The sequence below is a fragment of the Myotis myotis genome, unplaced genomic scaffold (assembly GCF_014108235.1).
Source record: "Myotis myotis isolate mMyoMyo1 unplaced genomic scaffold, mMyoMyo1.p scaffold_m19_p_13, whole genome shotgun sequence".
NCBI classification, from domain to species: Eukaryota; Metazoa; Chordata; class Mammalia; order Chiroptera; family Vespertilionidae; genus Myotis; species Myotis myotis.
This window is the reverse complement of record NW_023416317.1, coordinates 37,160,453-37,181,213: the sequence shown is the minus strand read 5'-3', so window position 1 is coordinate 37,181,213 and position 20,761 is coordinate 37,160,453. Positions and strand designations below refer to the sequence as shown.

The window sequence follows — 20,761 nt, the reverse complement described above, 5'->3', positions numbered from 1 at the left end:
CTTACAGGCAGGATTAGAGATTGAAGGGAAAAATGACTTAGCTAAGGAAATATACAGCGTGTCAATGATTTAGCTAGGACTTCACACACACAAAGCTTGTACCTTTTTTTCATTGAAGGTGATAAAAAGTACTCTCTATGATAAGATGATCTGTATTACATTTCTGTCCTCAATTATGCATCTGAAAATTTGAGCATCCTGCCAAGTTGTTAAAGTCCAACGATTAGACTACTTCTTGAGGAGCTCTATCAGCTTTGAGAGATATTCACATGCCAGAGCTTCTAGGTAGAGCAACAAAACTTATTTGCTTGCGTTCAGAATGTTCCCATTGTCTCCAACACCAACCACAAGGATTCCCGAGTTGTGTGCAAGTTGCTGACGTTGTCTGCATTCCCTGGTGCTCTCTCTCCAGCTGCTCCCCTTGCCGTTTCCTGCCAACATGCTCTGGGGAGGCACCCACCTGTCCTGCCTGCCTTATTTGTTTACCTCCTTTGTGCTCAACCTCCCAGAGGCAGCTGCGCTAGAAAGGACTAAGAGCAAAGGATGTCACTGAATAAATCCTCCAGACCCGAATCCTGCATTCTGGAATTAATATACCTCAGGATAACCTGGGGAATTTCCATCTAACAGATGTTGATATATTAAGCTACCAGAAAACTCCAGAATGCCACTCTACCTGGGCAAGATAGAAAATTAAAACGAATTCTCCAAGTAGAAAAGAAAAAACATATTCTAGTAATTAAACCAATGTCTAAAAACAGAAAGAAATGAAGTGAATGGGGTCAGAGGTCTGGGGAAACTCGGAAGGAAAGCTAATCGTGAAGTTGAAACAGAAGAGCAAAATGAGTTTATAGGAGAATATAGAAATAGACTCACACAGAGCCTCAAGCCTATTCCAATATGACTGAGCTTCATTTGAAACAAGACAAACATTTTTACTCATTCAACAGTCAGCAAGTATTTTGTACCAAGGGCTTGTTTTAGGCACTGCAGATACCTAGATTAATATGGCACCTGAACGTGCACCCTCAACCAGGCATAATCTCATGGAGGAGATAGATGTATAAAGAGAAGGTTGAAAGTATGTCTTAGTTGGTTTGGGCTTCTAGAACAACAGCTGATAACTCACTTAATTTTCACTCCTTTTCAGGTTTAACTGATTTGAAATAATGGGTGAAGCCAGACTAAGCTTCGAACAAAGAAAATGTATCCTAAAGTGCCATTAGACTTTTTTATTTATGGGGATACATAAAAGAAAAAGTTTACGGCACAAAACTGGCAATAGTTGATGAACTGAGGGTGCACAAATACCGAACAAAATGATTCTTGTTGTTTTCGACTCCATTGCTACCATAGGTTGACTGACTTATAAACAACAGGAAATTTATTTCTTACAGCTCTCAAGGATGGAGGTCCAAGATGAGAGTGCCAGCCTGGTCTGGTGAGGATCCGCCTCTGAGATGTTGACTGCTGACTCTGCATTATTTCCTCACATCATGGAAAGAAAGAAAGCTGGCTCCCTGGCCTCTTATAAACGCACTAATCCTATGCACAAGGGCTCTATCCATGTGACCTAATTACCTCCCAAATACCCCACCAAATACTTCACAAACTGGGATTGGGGTCTCAACATAGAAATTTTAGGGGGATAAGAACATTTAGTTCATTGCAGGATGGTATCTATGATTAAGAATAGAAAGCTGACTTGAAACAAGTCACAGAGGAGATAGGCTTGAACTGAGTCTTGATGATTGTATTAGCTTAATGTGAGGATGGGGGGTGGGAGGAGGAGGGGCCGTACCATTCCTAGCAGGGGGAACATCAATTAGAAAGGCACAAGACAAGTTAGAACTCGGAATAGTAAAAAACAAAAATGATAAAATGGGCCACAGCAGGGGATGTGCTAGAACTGTGGTTCTCAACCTTCTGGCCCTTTAAATACAGTTCCTCATGTTGTGACACAACCATAAAATTATGTTCGTTGCTGCTTCATAACTGTAATGTTGCTACTGTTATGAATCGTAATATAAATATCTGATATGCGGGATGGTCTTAGGGCCTAAGTGGTCGGCAAACTGCGGCTCGTGAGCCACATTTGGCTCTTTGGCCCCTTGACTGTGGCTCTTCCACAAAATACTGGCTCTTCCACAAAATACCGACTTCTGCGCATGGGCCATGAAGTTTCAGTCGCACTATACGTGCGCGCCCACACGTGGTATTTTGTGGAAGAGCCACACTCGAGGGGCCAAAGAGCTGCATGTGGCTCGTGAGCCAAGGTTTGCCGACCACAGTTAGGCCAACCCGATGAAAGGGTCGTTCGACTGTCAAAGGGGTCGTGACCCACAGGTTGAGAACCGCTGTGCTAGAGTGTGAATGAGGAATGAAGAGGGGAAAAAGGGTGGAAAGGGAAAGGATGATTTTAAAGGAATAGATTATAGATGAGCTAGCTCATGAGTGGCTTTAAATGCCAGACTCAACAGTTTGCATTTATCCTAAAAGGCAACGAGGAGCCCCTGAAGGCTTTGTCAGAGAAGAGCAGTATGATCAGATTTGCACGGTAGAAAGATGGCTTTGGAGACAGTGAGGAGGGGGGATTTGAGAGGGCACAACTGGAAACGGGGTGACTGGGTATGTGGAATTGTTGCAACTCAGACCTTGAATCATGAGAGTCTGAAACTAGGGCCATGGCAGGAAGAATGGCTTTCTATATCAGAGCAAACAGGTTCAGGTGGGTGCCCTGGAGACCAGAATGTCTGGCACCTGTTATTGTATAAATTTGGTGGATGTCATGGAGAAAAAGCTCATCAGAGAGAAATAAAGTACAGCTCTATTTTTATATAATTACTAGTCAATTATATAATTATTCATGTTGAGAGTATACTCTAAGCATGACTAGAATGGTGTGATTTTTTTTTGTGTGTGTTAATCTTGTAATTCTTATACAAAGACATAGAGCTCTCAGCGAAGACATCACAGAACCTTTATAGGCTCTTCTAGAAGATGGTTAGATGTGCATGGCTTCCTAGTAAGGTGAGAGGGAACTAGCAACCAGCCCACAGGCCAAGGCTCAGAGTCACCCAGGACCAGGCACTGGATTCAGGCATCTAACTGTGAGGTTCTGAGGGTCTGGCACACTGGGAAATGGGAGTAGACAGGTTCTTCCTGTTGGTGGAACATGTCAGGGGAGGAAGGGGCATTTATTAAATTGCTATAATGTTCAGGAACAGGCTGGTGCACATCCAACCTGGGTAGTCACACAGAGCACGCACTCAGAAGGGCTCCAGGCTTTGGTTTAAGACTCTCCTGTTGCTGTCTTGAAATTTGTAGGTTTTTTTTTTTTTTCCTTAAACAAAGGGGTCTGCATTTTCACTTTGCCATGGGCCCTGCAAATTATGTAGCTTTTCCTGACAATGTCTGTGTACACTGGGTATCTCGTTCGGTCCTTCATCAGACATATATGAGGTGGTATTTCCATGAAGAAGATCAAGCTGAGGCTCAGAAAAGCAGAGTCACTTCATGAGGGTGACTTAATGAAGCCTTTCTAACTATTGCTCTATCTATAGCAGCTATTCAGAGCTAGTCCTTGGCCTGGGCACAGCCTTCACCACGGCTTGATCCTCCATATTCAATATCATTTCTTCTCACCATAGAGAGAGAACATTTAAAATAATAAGCTTCTCTTATTCCAAAGGGAACTTGTTTAGCTCCAAAGATTCTCAAACATTGTGGTTATATTTCACTTGTGGCTAATAAAGATGGAATAATGAACAGCCACAGGTATAAAAATGACTGCCTTTATGGGGTCTTTCCTTGCTAGTTTGCCAGTTATTCCCCAGGGGGTATATATAGCCCCTGGGAAGTCCATCTATCTACTGTCATAGACGAAGGGCAGGTAAGACAGAGCCACAGGAAGAAATGTCTGGAAGGAGAAACTAAGATGGCGGCATAGATAAACACCGGGAAATTGCTGCCTCCCACAACAATTGAAAAATCTTCTAGGAACACAAAACGGACAACATCCAGAACTACAGGAAGGCTGGCTGAGTGTAAATTCTACAACTAGAAGGAAAGAAAAGCACACTGAGAGCCAGAGGAGCTGCGGAAGTAAAGTGCAGAGGTACGGGGGCTCGCGCGCGTGGAAAGGGGCTGGCACCTGAGGATGCGGCTGTCTTTTTGAATACGGAGGGAGTCACAAGCTCCCTACGGCTCTGAACTCCGGTTCCGGGAAGTCTCTGGGGACCCAGGACTCATACGGGGAGAAACTGGACTGTCTGGCAGCAGGCGAACTTGAGGGCGGCTTTCCCTCAGAGGTGCTTGCAGCCGTTACTGGGACACTGAGACGTGCAACTCCTTAGGGCAGGGCTAAGGATCCACCATAGCTGCTTGCTCCGCCCTTTGATTCCTTGAGACCCCGCCCCACCCAGGCTGCGGCAGAGACTTTTGCATATGAATGCCCTGGCCCTTTGCAACATGATAATTACCTAACTGCAGCCGGGCCAGACAGACCCAGAACTTCCAAGAGAAGGCCCAAGGCCCCACAGCAGCTTGCATTGCTTCACAGCTGAGCCTCATCAGGGCACCTCCAAACTCCAAAAAAGGAAGGGGAATCTGCAGTTCTCTTCGTAGCTCCTGCTGTGTTACCTCAGGCAGAGGCTAAATTAGCACCTCCTTAGATCCAAGAGCCACTGTACCCAGTGGTCAGAGGGGGACCATCCAGATCACAACTCCTCAGATGCATAAGGGACACACTCAGGGTGCAGACTCAGTGAGCACCAAAACCCCACTGAAGCAAGTCTTGCCCCAGAAGGGTGTCTCCAGCACAGAAGTTCTCCCACTGCAGACACAGTTGATTCTCACTGCCAATTGGCCTGGAGGTCAATTCCTCCCAGTGATCCTACAACAACCAAGGCATAACTACAACAAGACTGTGCACATAGCCCACAAGGGGGTGCACCAAGAGTGTCCACCTCAGGTAACTGGGGAGGCTGAGACACTGGGCCCTACAGGACACCTAGCACACAAAGCCACTCTATCAACACAGGGAAGCAGCCAAAATGTGGAGACAAAGAAACACAAATGGCAGAAATGGAGGAAAGCAAACGACTGGATATAGAGTTCAACACCATGTTTATAAGGTTTTTCAAGAATTTTATGGAAACCGCTGATAAATTTAGTGAGTCCCTCAATAAGTATAGTGAGACCATGGAGGACATGAAAAAGGACCAACTAGAAATTAAGCATACACTGACTGAAATAAAGAATAATTTACAGAGATCCAACAGCAGACAAGAGGATCCCAAGAATCAAGTCAAAGATTTGAAATACAAAGAAACAAAAAATACCCAACCGAAAAAGAAAAAAGAGATTCCAAAAATATGAAGATAGTATAAGGAGCCTCTGGGACAACTTCAAGTGTACCAACATCAGAATTATAGGGGTACCAGAAGAAGAGAGAGGGCAAGATATTGAAAACCTATTTGAAGAAATAATGACAGAAAACTTCCCCTACCTGGTGAAAGAAATAGACTTACAAGTCCAGGAAGCGCAGAGAACCCCAAACAAAAGGAATCCAAAGAGGACCACACCAAGACACATCATAATTAAAATGCCAAGAGCAAAAGACAAAGAGAGAATCTTAAAAGCAGCGAGAGAAAGACAGTCAGTTACCTACAAGGGAGTACCCATACGACTGTCAGCTGATTTCTCAACAGAAACCATGCAGGCCAGAAGAGAGTGGCAAGAAATATTCAAAGTGATGAATAGCAAGAACCTGCAACCAAGATTACTTTATTCAGCAAAGCTATCATTCAGGATAGAAGGTCAGATAAAGAGCTTCACGGATAAGAAAAAGCTAAAGGAGTTCATCACCACCAAACCAGCATTATATGAAATGCTGAAAGGTATTCTTTAAGAAGAGGAAGAAGAAAAAGGAACTCTTACCATTTGCCACAGCATGGATGGGACTGGAGAGCGGGTAAATACCACATGATCTCACTCATTTGTGGAATATAATGAACAACATAAACTGATGAACAAGGACTGATCCAGAGACGGAGAGGCATTGATTGGACTGTCGGGCCTTGGAGGGAAGGTAGGGGAGGGTGGGGGTAAGGGGGAAAGATCAACCAAAGGACTTACATGCAAGCATATAGGCCTAACCAATGGACACGGACAACGGGGGCGGGGGGGGGGGGGTGAGGGCATAGCAAGAACCTGCAACCAAGATTACTTTATTCAGCAAAGCTATCATTCAGGATAGAAGGTCAGATAAAGAGCTTCACGGATAAGAAAAAGCTAAAGGAGTTCATCACCACCAAAGGGGTGAGGGCATGAGGGGGGGGGGGTAGAGGGTAACGTGGGGACAAGGACACATATGTAATATCTTAATCAATAAAAAATATATTAAAAAAAAAAAAGAAGACAGAGCCACAGGTTTCCTAGATAGGAGGCTCAGGTTGGCCATGCCCATGAGCTTGGCTTGGTGTTTAAGAGGACAGGGGTCAGGAATAGATGGCCAGCACGTGGATCCCAGCCTTCCACTTAACTTCTCTGTGAATCATTTCTTTGACTCTAAAATGGGGCATTAACAGATCTGCCTCTAAGAGTTGATGAGAGGATTAAATGAAGTAACAACACCGGCAAAGGGCAGAGCACAGAGCTTGGCCTGCAGTGAACACTCAGTAATTGCTAGCTGTGGCTATTTCATGAAGTTGTCTGTGTTAAGTCAGGAAGGCTGACATTGAAGAAGTGAAGGTATGCAGCAATCTAGTTAGCTAGGGGCAGTGACTGCTCAATCTCAACAGGACAGGCAAAGCTAAGCAGTTCCTGATGAATGCACAAATGGCTCTTCTATACATCTGGCTCACTTTGTTCCAATCATCCTGGCTGCAGAGCCTGGGTGAGCACTTCAACAAATGGACTCATGTGAAATTTCAGCTCATTGATTAAACAATGCAACCGTAACCGTGTGCACAGAAAAAGGACAAGCTTTCTGTTAGAGCAGCTTGCTCATATACATGGGGAGTAGACCAGGAAAGCTGCCTAGGTTTACAAGTACAAAGCTTGACTACATACACAAACGATAAGATAAACTGCAAGGCAGGCTCCTCACCCAAGGCTGCACATGTCGTCTTCAGAGCACATTCTCTCTGAGCCCTTTGCCTTTCTACTACAATCACTTTGAAGCTGTTCACTGTATTTGCATTTCTGAGCCTCATCTCTTGAATGCAAGACACAGGATGGAAATATAAAATACTAATCTTCTATCAAGACTGAAAGGACATATGGGGAATCATCATCAAATCATAAAAGCATCATAAAATGCTTTCTATTTTGGGGCATGCAAAGTCTCAAGTAAGACCTCAGAGGAATCAGGCTGAGAATAGCAACAAAAATCTGACCCCGTGTTTGCTAATACACTTAGCTGTGGGCAGCATGGTCTCTATTTGGTAGCCTTTCAGACATTATGAAACCTGCAAATTTTACAAGCATCAATATGAAATGTTCTCTTGTGCCTTGCTACACATATAGACACACAGACTCAACAAATGTGTTTCTGCAAATCTAGATGTGGAGCTAGATTGCTAGTTGTAAAACATGGTACGTATTCTATCAAGAGTTGGGGGTCTAGATCCTCTGCTCATGAATCTGGGCAGACTTGTGGCTTCTCCAACCACAAAATGAAGGTATGCCAGGTGACTTTTTAAACTAAGTCACTAAAGGTCTTGCAGCCTCTGGAAGACGAAACTTCCTGGAAGTCTCCATGCTGAAGAGGTTATGTGTAGGCACTTGAGTGGACTGTCCCAACTCATTCAGACTTTCAAGATGCCAGACATGTGAGAGAAGCCATCCAAGATGCTCCAAAGCAGTGTGTCTCTCATCTGAACCCATCTAACACTAACCTCCGCTGGCTCCACAAGGAAGGAGAATCATTTGGCTAAGCCAGCCTTGGTTCCGGACCCGCACTATTATTAAGATATAATGGTTGCTCTTGTAAGCCACTAAGTTTTGAGGTAGTTGTCACACAGCAATAGATAAGTGGAATACTAGTAAACTGTGTGTGCTTTCTTCATCCTACATGCCTGTAAGAATGTGGTATGTCCATTCCACAAATAAAAGTTTCCAAGATCCCACCTTCACTAGCTTTTCAGGAAACTAAGTCCCCATTGGGCTCTTCACAAATACATCTAATATCTAGAGGAAAGTTCTCCACAATCTAGTCCTCTGGGCTCCCAAGAATGGAGGACTTAGCCTTATTTGGATGCTTCCCAAGGGACCATACCAGGCAAGGCTAATGCCCATGATGCTGTGGCTTGGACAGCCTCAATAGCCCAAGGAGATCTTTATGAAAAATATTGCAGTTGCTTTTGTATTGTCTTTCTGTTGGACTCTGCTCTGAGTCTTTGGGAGGACTGGTTGGGGAAAAAATCTTACTTTGCTCAGAATTCTCTTTCTTTTTTCCCAGGATCTCACTCAGCCCTAAGAGAAGTTTTCTTTTCTGTAATCCTAAACTTGGTTTCTCTAGCTCTTGTTGAAATAGGTCTCTGGCTGGCTTGCTTCATTGTTCTCCGGATGTGGTGAAAATCTAAGGTGATTACAAATGGTACCCATGCTGTGAACCCCAACATCCACAAAATACACTCATTTAGACACTATACTTTGCAATAAAAGGCATTTTCTTATTGTTCACTTATTACATGAATGGGCACAACATCCGTTGCTTCAAAATTTGGATCTTACATAAAGTCATTCTATATTCAATGCTCCAATGGCATTTCCTAACAGTCAAATAAAGAGGCAACTTTGCTGTACATTTTAAATGTTAATTTTGAGAATAATTTGACATTCTACAGCCCTAAGGCTTTGTCTTTTTTCTATATTGAGCTCCAGTTCTAAAATACCTAGAGGGCATAATCAAATATTCTGAAAATCTTCTGCAGAGCCATATTGAATAACTGAATGTAATAGAACTCACTAAGAATATCTTAAATATAAACTTAGTGTTAGGAGGAAAATAATGTTTCGTACTAGGCCTATCTGCCATGAGCAGCTCATTGTAAAAACAAAGGAAGGTCATGAGAAATCAGCTTTCTTCTGTCTTTTATCATAAGCTGACCTCGTAACACTGAGTATGAATATGCCTAATTCAAAAAGTTTATTTGTACACTGGAATGAAAACAGTGTGTTACTCAACTAGTGGTATGCATACTCCTGGTTGTACTAAAATTATTTTAGGTAGTGTATATGCATATCTTACACTTTAATATCTGTGTATTAGTTTTAATGTGTATTGGAACAAAAATATGCAGCTAGCACATCAAATGAGCTGGACATTTTGAGGGACATGAGTAAGATACCAGCAGATGTCTCCCCATTTCTCTCTCACTCTCTCCCCTTCTCTCATCTCTTCATATATTTTCCAATTTCTCCTCTTCTCCCACTCATCCCAGCCCAAGGGAAGTCCCCTCGGCTTTCCAGCTCCAGCTTTCCCCCCACCTCTCCTACATAACTTTTTATTTATGGAACAATTCAATTTCAGCTTTGATTCGCATCTAAATATACATCTAGCAGCTGAGTAAACAAAGGATCTTCTTTAGGAGGCATTCTCCCTAAACAAACAAACAGTAAATTATAAATTGTTTTTTGTTGTCATATATTATAGAAAGTTGAAAATCTAACTACATTTAAAAAGAAAGAAAACTAACAGATTCAGCATTGATTTTTCTAGACATTTTTCCTATGTCATAAGAAAATTAAATAAAGAAATGGGAAAATAAAGAAATGTGAAGTACATTAGTGGGGAAAGAAATGAACAAGGGGGAAATTGGTAGGTCAATGATAAGCTGAGGACTGTCTATCACATAACACATAGACATGTGTTCAAATCATTTTTCTGCATCACAGTTTCCTCATCTGCAAATGTGAGATAATTCATACCTTAAGGTGTTATTGGGAAAATAATATATGTGCTACTTGACACAGTATAGTCAGATTTATTATTATTTAGATTTTATAGATTACTTTTTTTAATTTATAAAAGTTAAACAACAATGTTTTTATTGCATATTTATTTATGGTTACTGTCTCTTTGAGGCTAGTGATCCTGATTGTCCATTTAGAGTAGTGATTTTTTTTTTCTTTTGCTTCCAATTTGAGTTTTAAATGTGAGTCAACTTAAAGAAAAGCATTAAGTAAGCAACAGTTCAGGAGGTACACAAACATAAATGGCAAATCTTGGAGGTGACATGGGAATGAGTCTGTGAGTTAAGAAACCCGCAACCCTATCAGACTCTAGATTCCCTTTTGTAACAAATACTTGTATTTTCCTCTTTTCTGTTTAAAACTGAAAAATTATAAAACTTGGCTACTTACACACATTTTCAGAAAGACAATACTCTATATTATTAACAATAATATAACAAAAAATAAAATTGAAGTAATTTCTCATTAAATAATATGCATCTCAACATGAAATGCTCTGAGTGTGGACTACCATAGAAGCTATAATGGGGAAGTTGGATCATTGGATCAATATCCAGAGTCACTGTGAATACAACAGCTCCAAGTACAGAATCTGTGCAGATGTGCTGTCTCCCTGACAAGTGCTATGAGTCAGTGACAAGATTTTCTGAAATGGTGAAATTCTGAACAAGAAAAAGTTCAATTTTCCCTCACTTCACTATTGTTTTATTCTAGGCAATTCAGTGGGAAATTAAAGCCTTCCAGAAAACACTGTGTGTTAGGTTCCACATCTAGGTAATTAGAAACCAGTGTTTTACTTCATGGAAAGCCCCATAAGGCATTAAAAAGGTATGTAGTGAACAATACCATAACTACAGGTACTGTGTTGTACAGCAGATCTCTCTGACGTATTCATCTGGCATAACTAAAATTTTATACAATTGAGCAATAATTCTCCTTTTTCCCTTCCCCTCAACTTTTGGTAACCACCATTCTATTCTCTGCTTCTGTGAATTAATTGAACTCAGGAGAGAATTTAAATAGAGGATAAAGAACTGGAGACTTAAAGAGAAGTAATAAAAGTGTGAATGGATACCACAAAAAGAAAAGAAAACAGATTGCACAAGGTGAAAATTGGAAAAAGAAATAAAATGAGAAAGTGATAGGTAATAGAGGGCAGGCAAAGAGGATCCAACGTACATATAATAGGTGATCATAAAGAGGAAACCAAAGGGATAAAACAGAACAATGATGATAATTAAAATCCAGAAAAATTTTCCAAAATAAAAGGGCCTTAAACATAAATACTATAGGGCCTACCATGTATCAGGGGAAATATCTGACCAAAAATATTCTATATTAGGTATCAGTAAATTGAGGTCAAACCAGCCTGCCTTCTATTTTTGTCAGTAAAGATTTATTGGAATATAGCCACATCCACTCATTTACATGTTTTCTATGGTTGCTTTCATAGTACAATAACAGAAATGAGTACTTGTGACATAGACTGTATGGCCTGCAGTACATGTAATATTTACTACCCAGCCCCTTACAGATAAGATATAGTACAGTAAAACTATTGGTTTAAATAAAATAAAATAAAATAAATTCATTGAAAACCCAGGACAAACATGAAATTACTTAATGAACAGCATTTGTAGGGTAAAACAATACTCTATGCCACTACATAAAGGACTAACATAATTCATCTATTTAAAGTATGATCAATTTTCAGCTAAATTGATCAACAAGTATAAGGGTCACATTCATACTGTTATTAACGTGAAAGAGCTCAGAAAAAAATTCCCACGAGCTCTTCCCGAGATGGTTCCAAGAACAAGCTTTAGACAACCAAGAAATAATTGGAGAAGCTTTAGGATGGAATATATGGTGATCTTTAAGCATAGTTAACTGTAGCAATATGATTAAGTGATGAAGGAATATATTCAATATATGTAATTGTTATTTCCTTTGACAATGTAAATATAACTGTGAAAGACGTGAGAGTCAAACAAAGGGGGACTATAAGGAAAGCAGAACAAGTGTGCTGATAGATACTAGCAGGTACTAAAAGAACATTAAATTAGTTGAGGGAGAGGGAAGAAGGGAGAGTGGCTCCTGGCTGATTATAACATTACTTAGAGTAGAAAATGACAAAATCTTTAAAAAGTGGGACACTCTTTATTATATAAAGGTAGGCATTTCATGTAAAAGATAAAATTTTTAGAAAAAATGCACAAAACCTTTTAAATAACAAAAGGAATATTTAAAACAGAGAGAAGCAAAAAGAGCAAAGAGAGCAGACTACATTCTAGAGGGAACACAAATATCCATTAATAGAAGATTGGTTGAATCAACCATCATAAATCCACACGATGTAATTCTATGCAGCTTTTAAAAAGAATGAGAAATCTCCTGCATATATTGTTCTGTAATGTGTACACAACCCTACAGGATACACAATGCAGAAAAGTATGCTATGTGTAAGAAAAGGAGGGAACCACAAAGATATGTATTACTTATATTAAGAAAATAAGAGGTTAAATATAAAATTAATAAAATGGTTACCCTTAGTTAGAGTGACCATATTTTTGTTTGACTAGAACAACCCTGTATACCAACAGAAGTGGAGGGGACTGCTTTTTGAAAAGGCATCTTAATGGTACTCACTTCTGATGTATATTAGACACTGAACTATCTAGAGCAGTGGTTCTCAACTTTCCTAATGCCGCGACCCTTTAATACAGTTCCTCATGTTGTGGTGACCCCCAATTTCATTGTTACAAATTGAACATAATTAAAGCATAGTGATTAATCACAAAAACAATATGTAATTATATATGTGTTTTCCGATGGTCTTAGGCAACCCCTGTGAAAGGGTCGTTCGACCCCCAAAGGGGTCGTGACCCACAGGTTCGGAACCACTGATCTAGAGGAAGAGCAATAAATGAAAAATATTAGCTGCTGTACATAACAATGTGAAATATTACTATCTTCATTTTAGACAAAGAAATGTTTGCATATTATGTTTACCTGTGAAACTATTTGTCTTCCTAATCATTACCTAATTTTTAAAAAGAACCTATTATTTCTTGGTGCCTTTAATGATTTCCACCCAAAGGGGTCCAAGGCAGCAGGCATCTTATAAAAAACGGGTCTCAGGAAATTGTTTAGGTGTTGACTCTCGATATATTCTACTTACATGGCTTCTAAAATCTCTGTCCTTTGGGCTTGCCGCCTAGATTCTCCTCTTGGCCTGAACCTCTCTCAAGTGCCATGTTTAGATATTTTGAGGAGGCTTAAAAACAAAGACACTCGCTTGGATTTGGAGTGACCTGTACAAGGTTACTTGTACAGGTCTGCAGTCAGCAGATATGTCAGACAAAGGACATTCCTTTTCCTTTGTTCTACTAGATGGTGGCTTTATCACTCCCTACCAGTCTGCATTCTCATGACAGCCTCCATTTTCTCTTATCTCAGTCCCTCTTTTCAATTATCATACTATAATTAGAGCTGGAATCCTTTTAATTTCTCATATTTGCTATGTAGGCCTCACCTAGTGATTCTGGGAAAAACATCCTGGTCTGAACTCTGTTCCTAGTGTCAAAGACTTAGGATATCCTATTCCTTCCAGAAGGGCACTCTCCAATACTTCATGATTACTGTATATCCAAAACTCACATCCTCAAGGAAAGTCCTTCAAGGACAAATAGCCATGTTCAGGCTCCTATTTCTCTTCCTGACCAAGATCCCAAAACTAGGTATTTAGAACAAGATATAGTGGCCAGGATGCTGTTAATCATTTACTAGTTTCTTGAATCAATTAAAACGAAACAAAAAAAAACCCCACCAAAAACCTGTGAACACCAGTTTTAAAATGTTTACTTCACTATAGGACTTCACAGACATACTCATTCTGGTGTCCCAACTGAAGTTTTCCATTGAAGGCAAGGAAAGCTGTTTTCTTTCCCTTAATTAGGCTATTTCTGCTGGCTGTAGCCCAATGTTTCCCAAAATCAATTAATTAAACAACCACCAACATTTTACCATTAACCAAATGTATCAACTCTTGTAAAGAATGTGTTAATATAGTGGCTAGGGATGCTGTTCATCATCTACAACGCACAGGACAGCCTCCCACAACTTAGAACTACCTGCCCCACATGCCAATAGTGCCGACATTGAGAAACTCTGAGTTAGAGTATAATTTGAATATTGTAACAAAAAAATCTAAATTATAGGGATTCAAACAAGATAGAAATGGATTTGTCTTTGTCTGGGGTAGAGAAGGTAGATCCTCTAAGAACACTCAGGTTCCTTCCATATTGCTGTTCTGTGTTTCTCTATGAGGTCCTTGTCAATGGTTGAAGCTGGCTTTCCAACCTTACTTTAACAGTCGGACTCATTTGTATTAGTTTGCTAGGGCTGCCATAACAAAGTATCACAGACTGGCTGGCTTAAACAACAGACATTTATTTCCTCACAGTTCCAATGGCTGGAAGTCTGCGATCAAGGTGCCAGCAGGATTGGTTTCTCCTGAGGCCTCTCTCCTTGGTTTGCAAACAGCTGCCTTCTCACTGTCTTTTCATATGACTTCAGTGTGGGTATCCCTGATATCTCTTCCTTTTCTTATAAGGAATTAAGGCCCTCCCTTATAACCTTATTTAATTTTAACTACCTTTTTAAAGGCCCCCATCTTCACATATAGTCACATTGAGGAGGGTGGTGGTTAGGGCTTCAATATGTTAATTTGGAGAAGATACAATTCAGTCAATAGCACCATGAGAAAGAAGTAGAGAAATTAGAGGGCAAACAATTTCACTATTTATGGAGTTTATCTAGAAGTTGCATAGATAATTCCTTCTCACATATCATGGGCCCCAAACTTAGTCAATGCCAAATCTAAATGCAAAGAATGTTGAGAAATATATTCTCTAGCTTGGCAGCCATGTGCCCAGCTAAAACTCAGGGGTGTATGTTTGCCTTAAGGAAACCTATTAAAGAAAGAGATAAAACTGGAAAACAATGATTTGTTCTAATTTTTATTTAGCATTTCCCCAACAGAATGCCTTTTGGATTCACTCCCAACTACCAGGGCCCAGAGGGTAATATCGATTCTCACATAAGACTCAAGCACTGATGATACCATACGCATCCCTAGATCCTCTTACATTTAGAGGAGAATCATAAAACTTTAGCCCCCCGAAAATACTTAGTATTTTCCCAATGGCAGTTTAGAGTTCAGGCAAATTTACTTTCACCCTGAGACAATGTGTGTCTCTTCTTTTGTCTGTAGAATTGAAGAGAGTAGTGAGAAAAGCTCTGTGGCTGGGGAACTGAAAGAGAAAATTCCTTATCCTGGTGTTCTTTAAATTCACTTCCTTTTCTCCCACCAAACACTTGGGTCTCTGTCCTTAATGACTGAGGTTGAGTTTTGGTTCAGAAAGGCATAAAACTTGGAAAACCATCTCTAGATAAAAGATTATCTGTTAATATACTAACAACTAGTATAGCTACTATATATTTTAAGAATGGTATGTAATAGTCATATACTTCATTTTGACACTTATCAATTTAGTTCATATATTGACGTTGAAGTTATAATTATCATGCTAAATTTTCGGGCTGCTAATGGCTAAAACAAGACCATTGTCCAGGTCATTTGTGGAACTTCTGGAACAGACAGTATTTATGTGAAATGCCATTAAGCCCTAATGGGAGTTATGGAGCAATTACTGAATTGAAAGGTGACCTTTCACCACTGTCCAATGAGCCCCACAGAAAGCCAACTCACCATTCTTCTTGTAGAACATAATTTCTCCTTTGAATTCCGTTTTCTCCTCCAGTGACTTGTCTATCTGAAGCATCAGTTGCTCATTGGTTTCAACCCCAAATAAGAATTTGCAGCTGCAACTCTTCTGCATGACTTCAGTTCGGGCAAATCCAGCAAGCTCACAAAAGCCATCAGAGCAGTAGACTATGGGGAAACCCTTAGCCACCTGGGCATTCGCGAGGATGAAGTTGCTGTCTGTAAAACAACAATGAGAAGACCCTCAGCAACTAAACAGATTTTTTTCCTTTAAATCAGTTTCAGTAACAAATTATGAGCACATGTATTTAGCTAACAGTGCTTAAAATGCATGTCCTGATGTGCTGAGGTGGAAAAGAGACTACAAACATAGAACGTTGTTGACTGGCAGAGTATGTATTAAGTTCTGACTTTGGCTTACATTTTGAATATACTGTTGGCAGGAGCACAGTACTCATGGCCTGCTTTGAGGCATTTACTATCTAGTTGGCAGGAAGGTATGGTGCTTTTTATTTTTTCTTTATTGATTAAGGTATTACATATGTGTCCTTATCCCCCTATTGCCCCCCCAACCCCCACTCATGCCCTTACCCCCCTGGTGTCTGTGTCCATTGGTTAGGCTTATATGCATGCATACAAGTCCTTTGGTTGATCTCTCCCCCTTACCCCCACCCTTCTCTACCTTCCCTCTGAGGTTTGACAGTCTGATTGATGCTTTTCTGTCTCTGGATCTGTTTTCATTCATCAGGTTATGTTGTTCATTATATTCCACAAATGAGTGAGATAATGTGATATATATCTTTCTCTGACTGGCTTATTTCGCTTAGCATAATGCTCTCCAGTTCCATCCATGCTGTTGCAAATGGTAAGAATTCCTTCTTTTTTTCCTCAAAAAACTAAAAATGGAACTCCCATTTGACCAAGTGATCCCACTTCTAGGAATATATCACAAGAAACTAGAAATACCAATCAGAAAGGATATATGCACCCCTATGTTCATAGCAGCACAATTTACCATAGCTAAGATTTGGAAACAGCCTAAGTGGGTAAAAAAAACAACTGTGGTACATCTACACAATGGAATACTATGCTGCAGTAAAAAAGGTAAGTGCTTTTGAATAGGACTTCTTGCTCATATCCTGAATCTGCCACTTGATGTATATATGAACTTGAAAAGTTACTCTAAACCTCAGCTTCCTTAGATTTAATATTTCCAGAAGCAGAGTCTGAGACAAGGATTTGAGTAGAAGTAGTTTATTTGGTAGGCGATTCCAGAAAGTGAACACGTGGAAAATTGAGAAAAAGAAGGGGGGAAGGTAATAAAGAGTGAGATAAAAATAAAGGGTTTTATTATTATGGGCAACTGAGAGACTCAATCACACAGGGACCCCAGAAGTGACTGATTAGAACACAACTTAAAATTTTTTCACTGAAGGGAGAGAAAGCTGGTGTATTTATCCATCAACATCTATACTTTATTGGTTAAAGGTCACTTCTGGGGTGACAGTATGTTGGCACTTCTGACCTACCCACTTGGGCGAAGCACATTTTGTAGAGAAGACTTGGGCAGCAAGATGCTGGAAACCACTGGTGCATAAGGAAACAGTCTGCTCATGATCTAAAGGGTGAGTCAAGGTGATACTGGAAGGGCATTGGCAGGAATGCTACAGGATAATAGGATGTTACTAACTTTATGTAGATGTGTTGTAGAGATTAAGGAGATAATGCATATAATGTGCTTAGCAAAGTGTTTGATACATATAAGCACTCAATAAAAACAATTATTAAGAATATTATTCACATCTTCATGGCCATTCTACTAACAAATGAGAATAAGAGGACACTAAAATGTGGTAGACTATTGCTAAGTGCTTAGAGAGAACTGGAGAGACACTGAGAGCCAATATTCAGGGAAGGTTCCTCCTGCAGAACCAATTTTTGCAAGATGAACTTTGAAGGATGAATATGATTTTTTATAGGCAAAACAGCTGCATAATGGAGATAAGATAAAAGATAAAGCATTTATAAAATGTTGGTGGGTAACTTCTAGGTTCAGAATTTATTAGACACTATTATTAAATCATTCATTCATTCATTCACTCATGAATAAAAATGTTGATCACTGTGAATATCCCAGACAATAACCACGACTGAGATTTTGAAGATAATAAATTAAAAAATCAAGATTCAATATTTGTCTAAAAATATAGTATAAATACATATAAACCTATATATGTATACCCAAATATGAAATGCTTATGTAGCTAAAATTAAGTGAAGTAACCAGTAACTGTAGATGTCTCTAGAGAAAGCAACTTTGGGCAAAGGTAGTAGGAACACTAATTTTTTTACCATGTACCCTTTGAATTTTAAAACATATGCTTTATGTATTGCCTATTCAAAAAAACAAAAACAAACAACAAACAAAAAAACCAGTATGTTTAAAAGAGGTTTACAGCAGACACCCTGTCTTGTATGTCATGACAAAGGAGGAATTCCAGCTACTTCTTGATGGCCAGCTGGACAAGCACTGAATGAAGATCAATTCCATGGGCTTCCTTTGAAACATTTGTCATGTGTTTCTTCAGTCTACCATCAGTGGGCCAAATCAAATTCACTCCATTCAGCTTTGCTCCAATCAGCCCCTAAAGTAAACCCAGAGTACAAATTCTGGTGTTGACATTTGCATCCCACATGGGAGGGTCTGGCTCTTTTACAACTCCACCCCCGCCACCCCACCCCACCACTCTCTCCTTAAAGTGCCAGTCACCCTTTCCCTGTGGGGAGAAGCCAGAGCTAAAGATCCACAGTGGAAAACCTGGAATAATAGGTTGTTTAGAAGCCATGGGGGCAAATTAAATAATCCAGACTAATGTTTAATTCTTGCACACTTTGCAGAAGTATTTCCTGACTTGTACTATGTTGGACTTCATTCCAGGTGCAGAGAGCCAAGAAGTTTATTACACGCAGTCCCCACTCTTGAAGATCAGTCATGAACATATGGGAGTTCCCAACTAGATCCAGAAGGGGGCGCCCTCCTGTTGACGCTCAGCCTCACCAACTCCTTACAGTTTTGGATTAGTCACTCTCTAGCCATAGTCTCTCTTGCTCTTTCTTCCATTTTAAAACTTTGGCTGAGAAATTGCTTAGAAAATGCAAATGCATAGCATTGGCAAAGTATTCCAACATCTCGAAAGAGTTTTTAATGCGCTTTCAGAAGCCATTTTTCAGTCGACTGCTGACATGTTTATTGACTTTCTACTATGTGCCAGGTGACATGGTTCTACCATATGGCAGGTCCTAGGGTGAGGTGACAGGAGGTGTTAAAAAATAAATAAGGTATAGCCTCTAGCTTTCGGACATTATATTTTAATTAAAGAAATGCATGAATATCAATAACACTAAACTATAGCATATGATGATTACCAAATTAATGGTACATAGATAATATGTCCTACCAGAGTTGAAAGATTAAAGATCTTAGGTTTTGGAAATAGTTAGCTAATAATAGGACAAAAAATAGTTGGAGATGATTTATCAAAAGTCCTGGGAGGTTGGAGCAGATGCCTGGATGGAGTAGGCTTGGAGGATAAATGGAGAGAGAGGAATTGGAGACAAAGAGAATAAATAACATTACATTTTGTCCTACAGTCCAGTTTTCCCATTGTTCAAATAGCTACAATAGTTATCTTTTGTTCGTATTTATCTGATATACCTTTTCTCATCCATCTACTTATACTTCAACCCTTCTAGGGACTTATGCTTTAGTTGAGCCTTGCACATGTCATATATTTAAATCTTTAAAAAGTATAATATGAAGATATATCCATCAGCTTGAGATAAATATATTTACTTTTTAAACTATATTATATTGTTTTTTTAAATAACTTAATTTGTACTTTCTCTTCACCTTGATTTATTATTTTGCTTTCATCATTTAAAAAAATTAGGAAATATAACATATATAAAAATATTTTATAATAGTATTTAAAAACAATAATAAGCATCCATGGAACACCCCTACAGCAAAAACCCCTGCGTGTACCATATAAATTGTATTTGCCTCCTTCCCCAATGAAGAACCCATAACTTGAATATTTGTAATAATTCTTCCCATTTATATAGTCTTTACCACTTACATACCTATCCTCATGCTATATATTGCCTATTTTTTCTGCTTATTATGGCATATACTATGGTATCTCATTCTGCATATTTTTAGTGACTTGATTCTTTTATTAATTTTCTTAGCATCTTTATAATTGTTTATGAATGTAAGACCATTCCTTTAGAGGTACACTAAGCTTCTGAAAAAAAAAAAAGCTTCTAAAGGATTCACCAAATTGCCTGATCTGCATGTTTTAATGAAGGATTATAGTGTGTTTGGGTGGTTAATTCTTCCTGCAAATATGCTGCAAAAACAAAGCTAAAAAAAAGTCATGTATTTGGCCGTTTCTGTTTATATTTAGCACTTGTCCTCGATATGTAATCGCATTTCAATTCCGAAGAGAAATTAGTGGCAGTGGCTGGCGCCTTTTAAAGCTTGGTGTACTAGCTACATGATTAGTCCTCCAGCCTGGGAATGAGTAGCTCCTCTTACCCAGCTATCTGCTTGCAAACACAGGCTTTGCTGAGTACCAGTCCTGGAATCTCCAAAGAAGAAACATGACATTTACTTTAGAATTATGCAAAACAAAGCCACTGCCATAATGATTATGAGCTCATCATGGGTGTATCACTGTCCATACATATGCTAAGGGTATTTAACCTTTTAAGGAATCAATTATGCATATGTGATATGCATCTAAATGCCGCACAGCCGCACAGCCTTTCTCTACTTGTTTCTAGGTATGTTCAGTTTTGAAGTGCCAATAAACAGCATGATCTAAGTGTGTTTACATTTTACTAGTAGGCAGCTTATTTCTCTCAAAGCTTTCTGGACAGAAAGTTTTCAGAGATTAGCAGAGGGACTCTCAGGGTTGGTGGAGTCCC

At 39.5% G+C, this 20,761-nt stretch overlaps 1 protein-coding gene across 1 annotated transcript in view; it reads right to left on the bottom strand.

Moving 5' to 3' along the window:
• KCNH8 (potassium voltage-gated channel subfamily H member 8) overlaps positions 1-20,761 on the bottom strand; it is a 278,745-nt gene that overhangs the window by 164,735 nt on the left and 93,249 nt on the right. Inside the window, exon 2 of the mRNA XM_036333839.1 lies at positions 15,755-15,988. Within this exon, the coding sequence (XP_036189732.1) occupies positions 15,755-15,988 (234 nt within the window). The remainder of the gene's footprint in view (positions 1-15,754; positions 15,989-20,761) is intronic.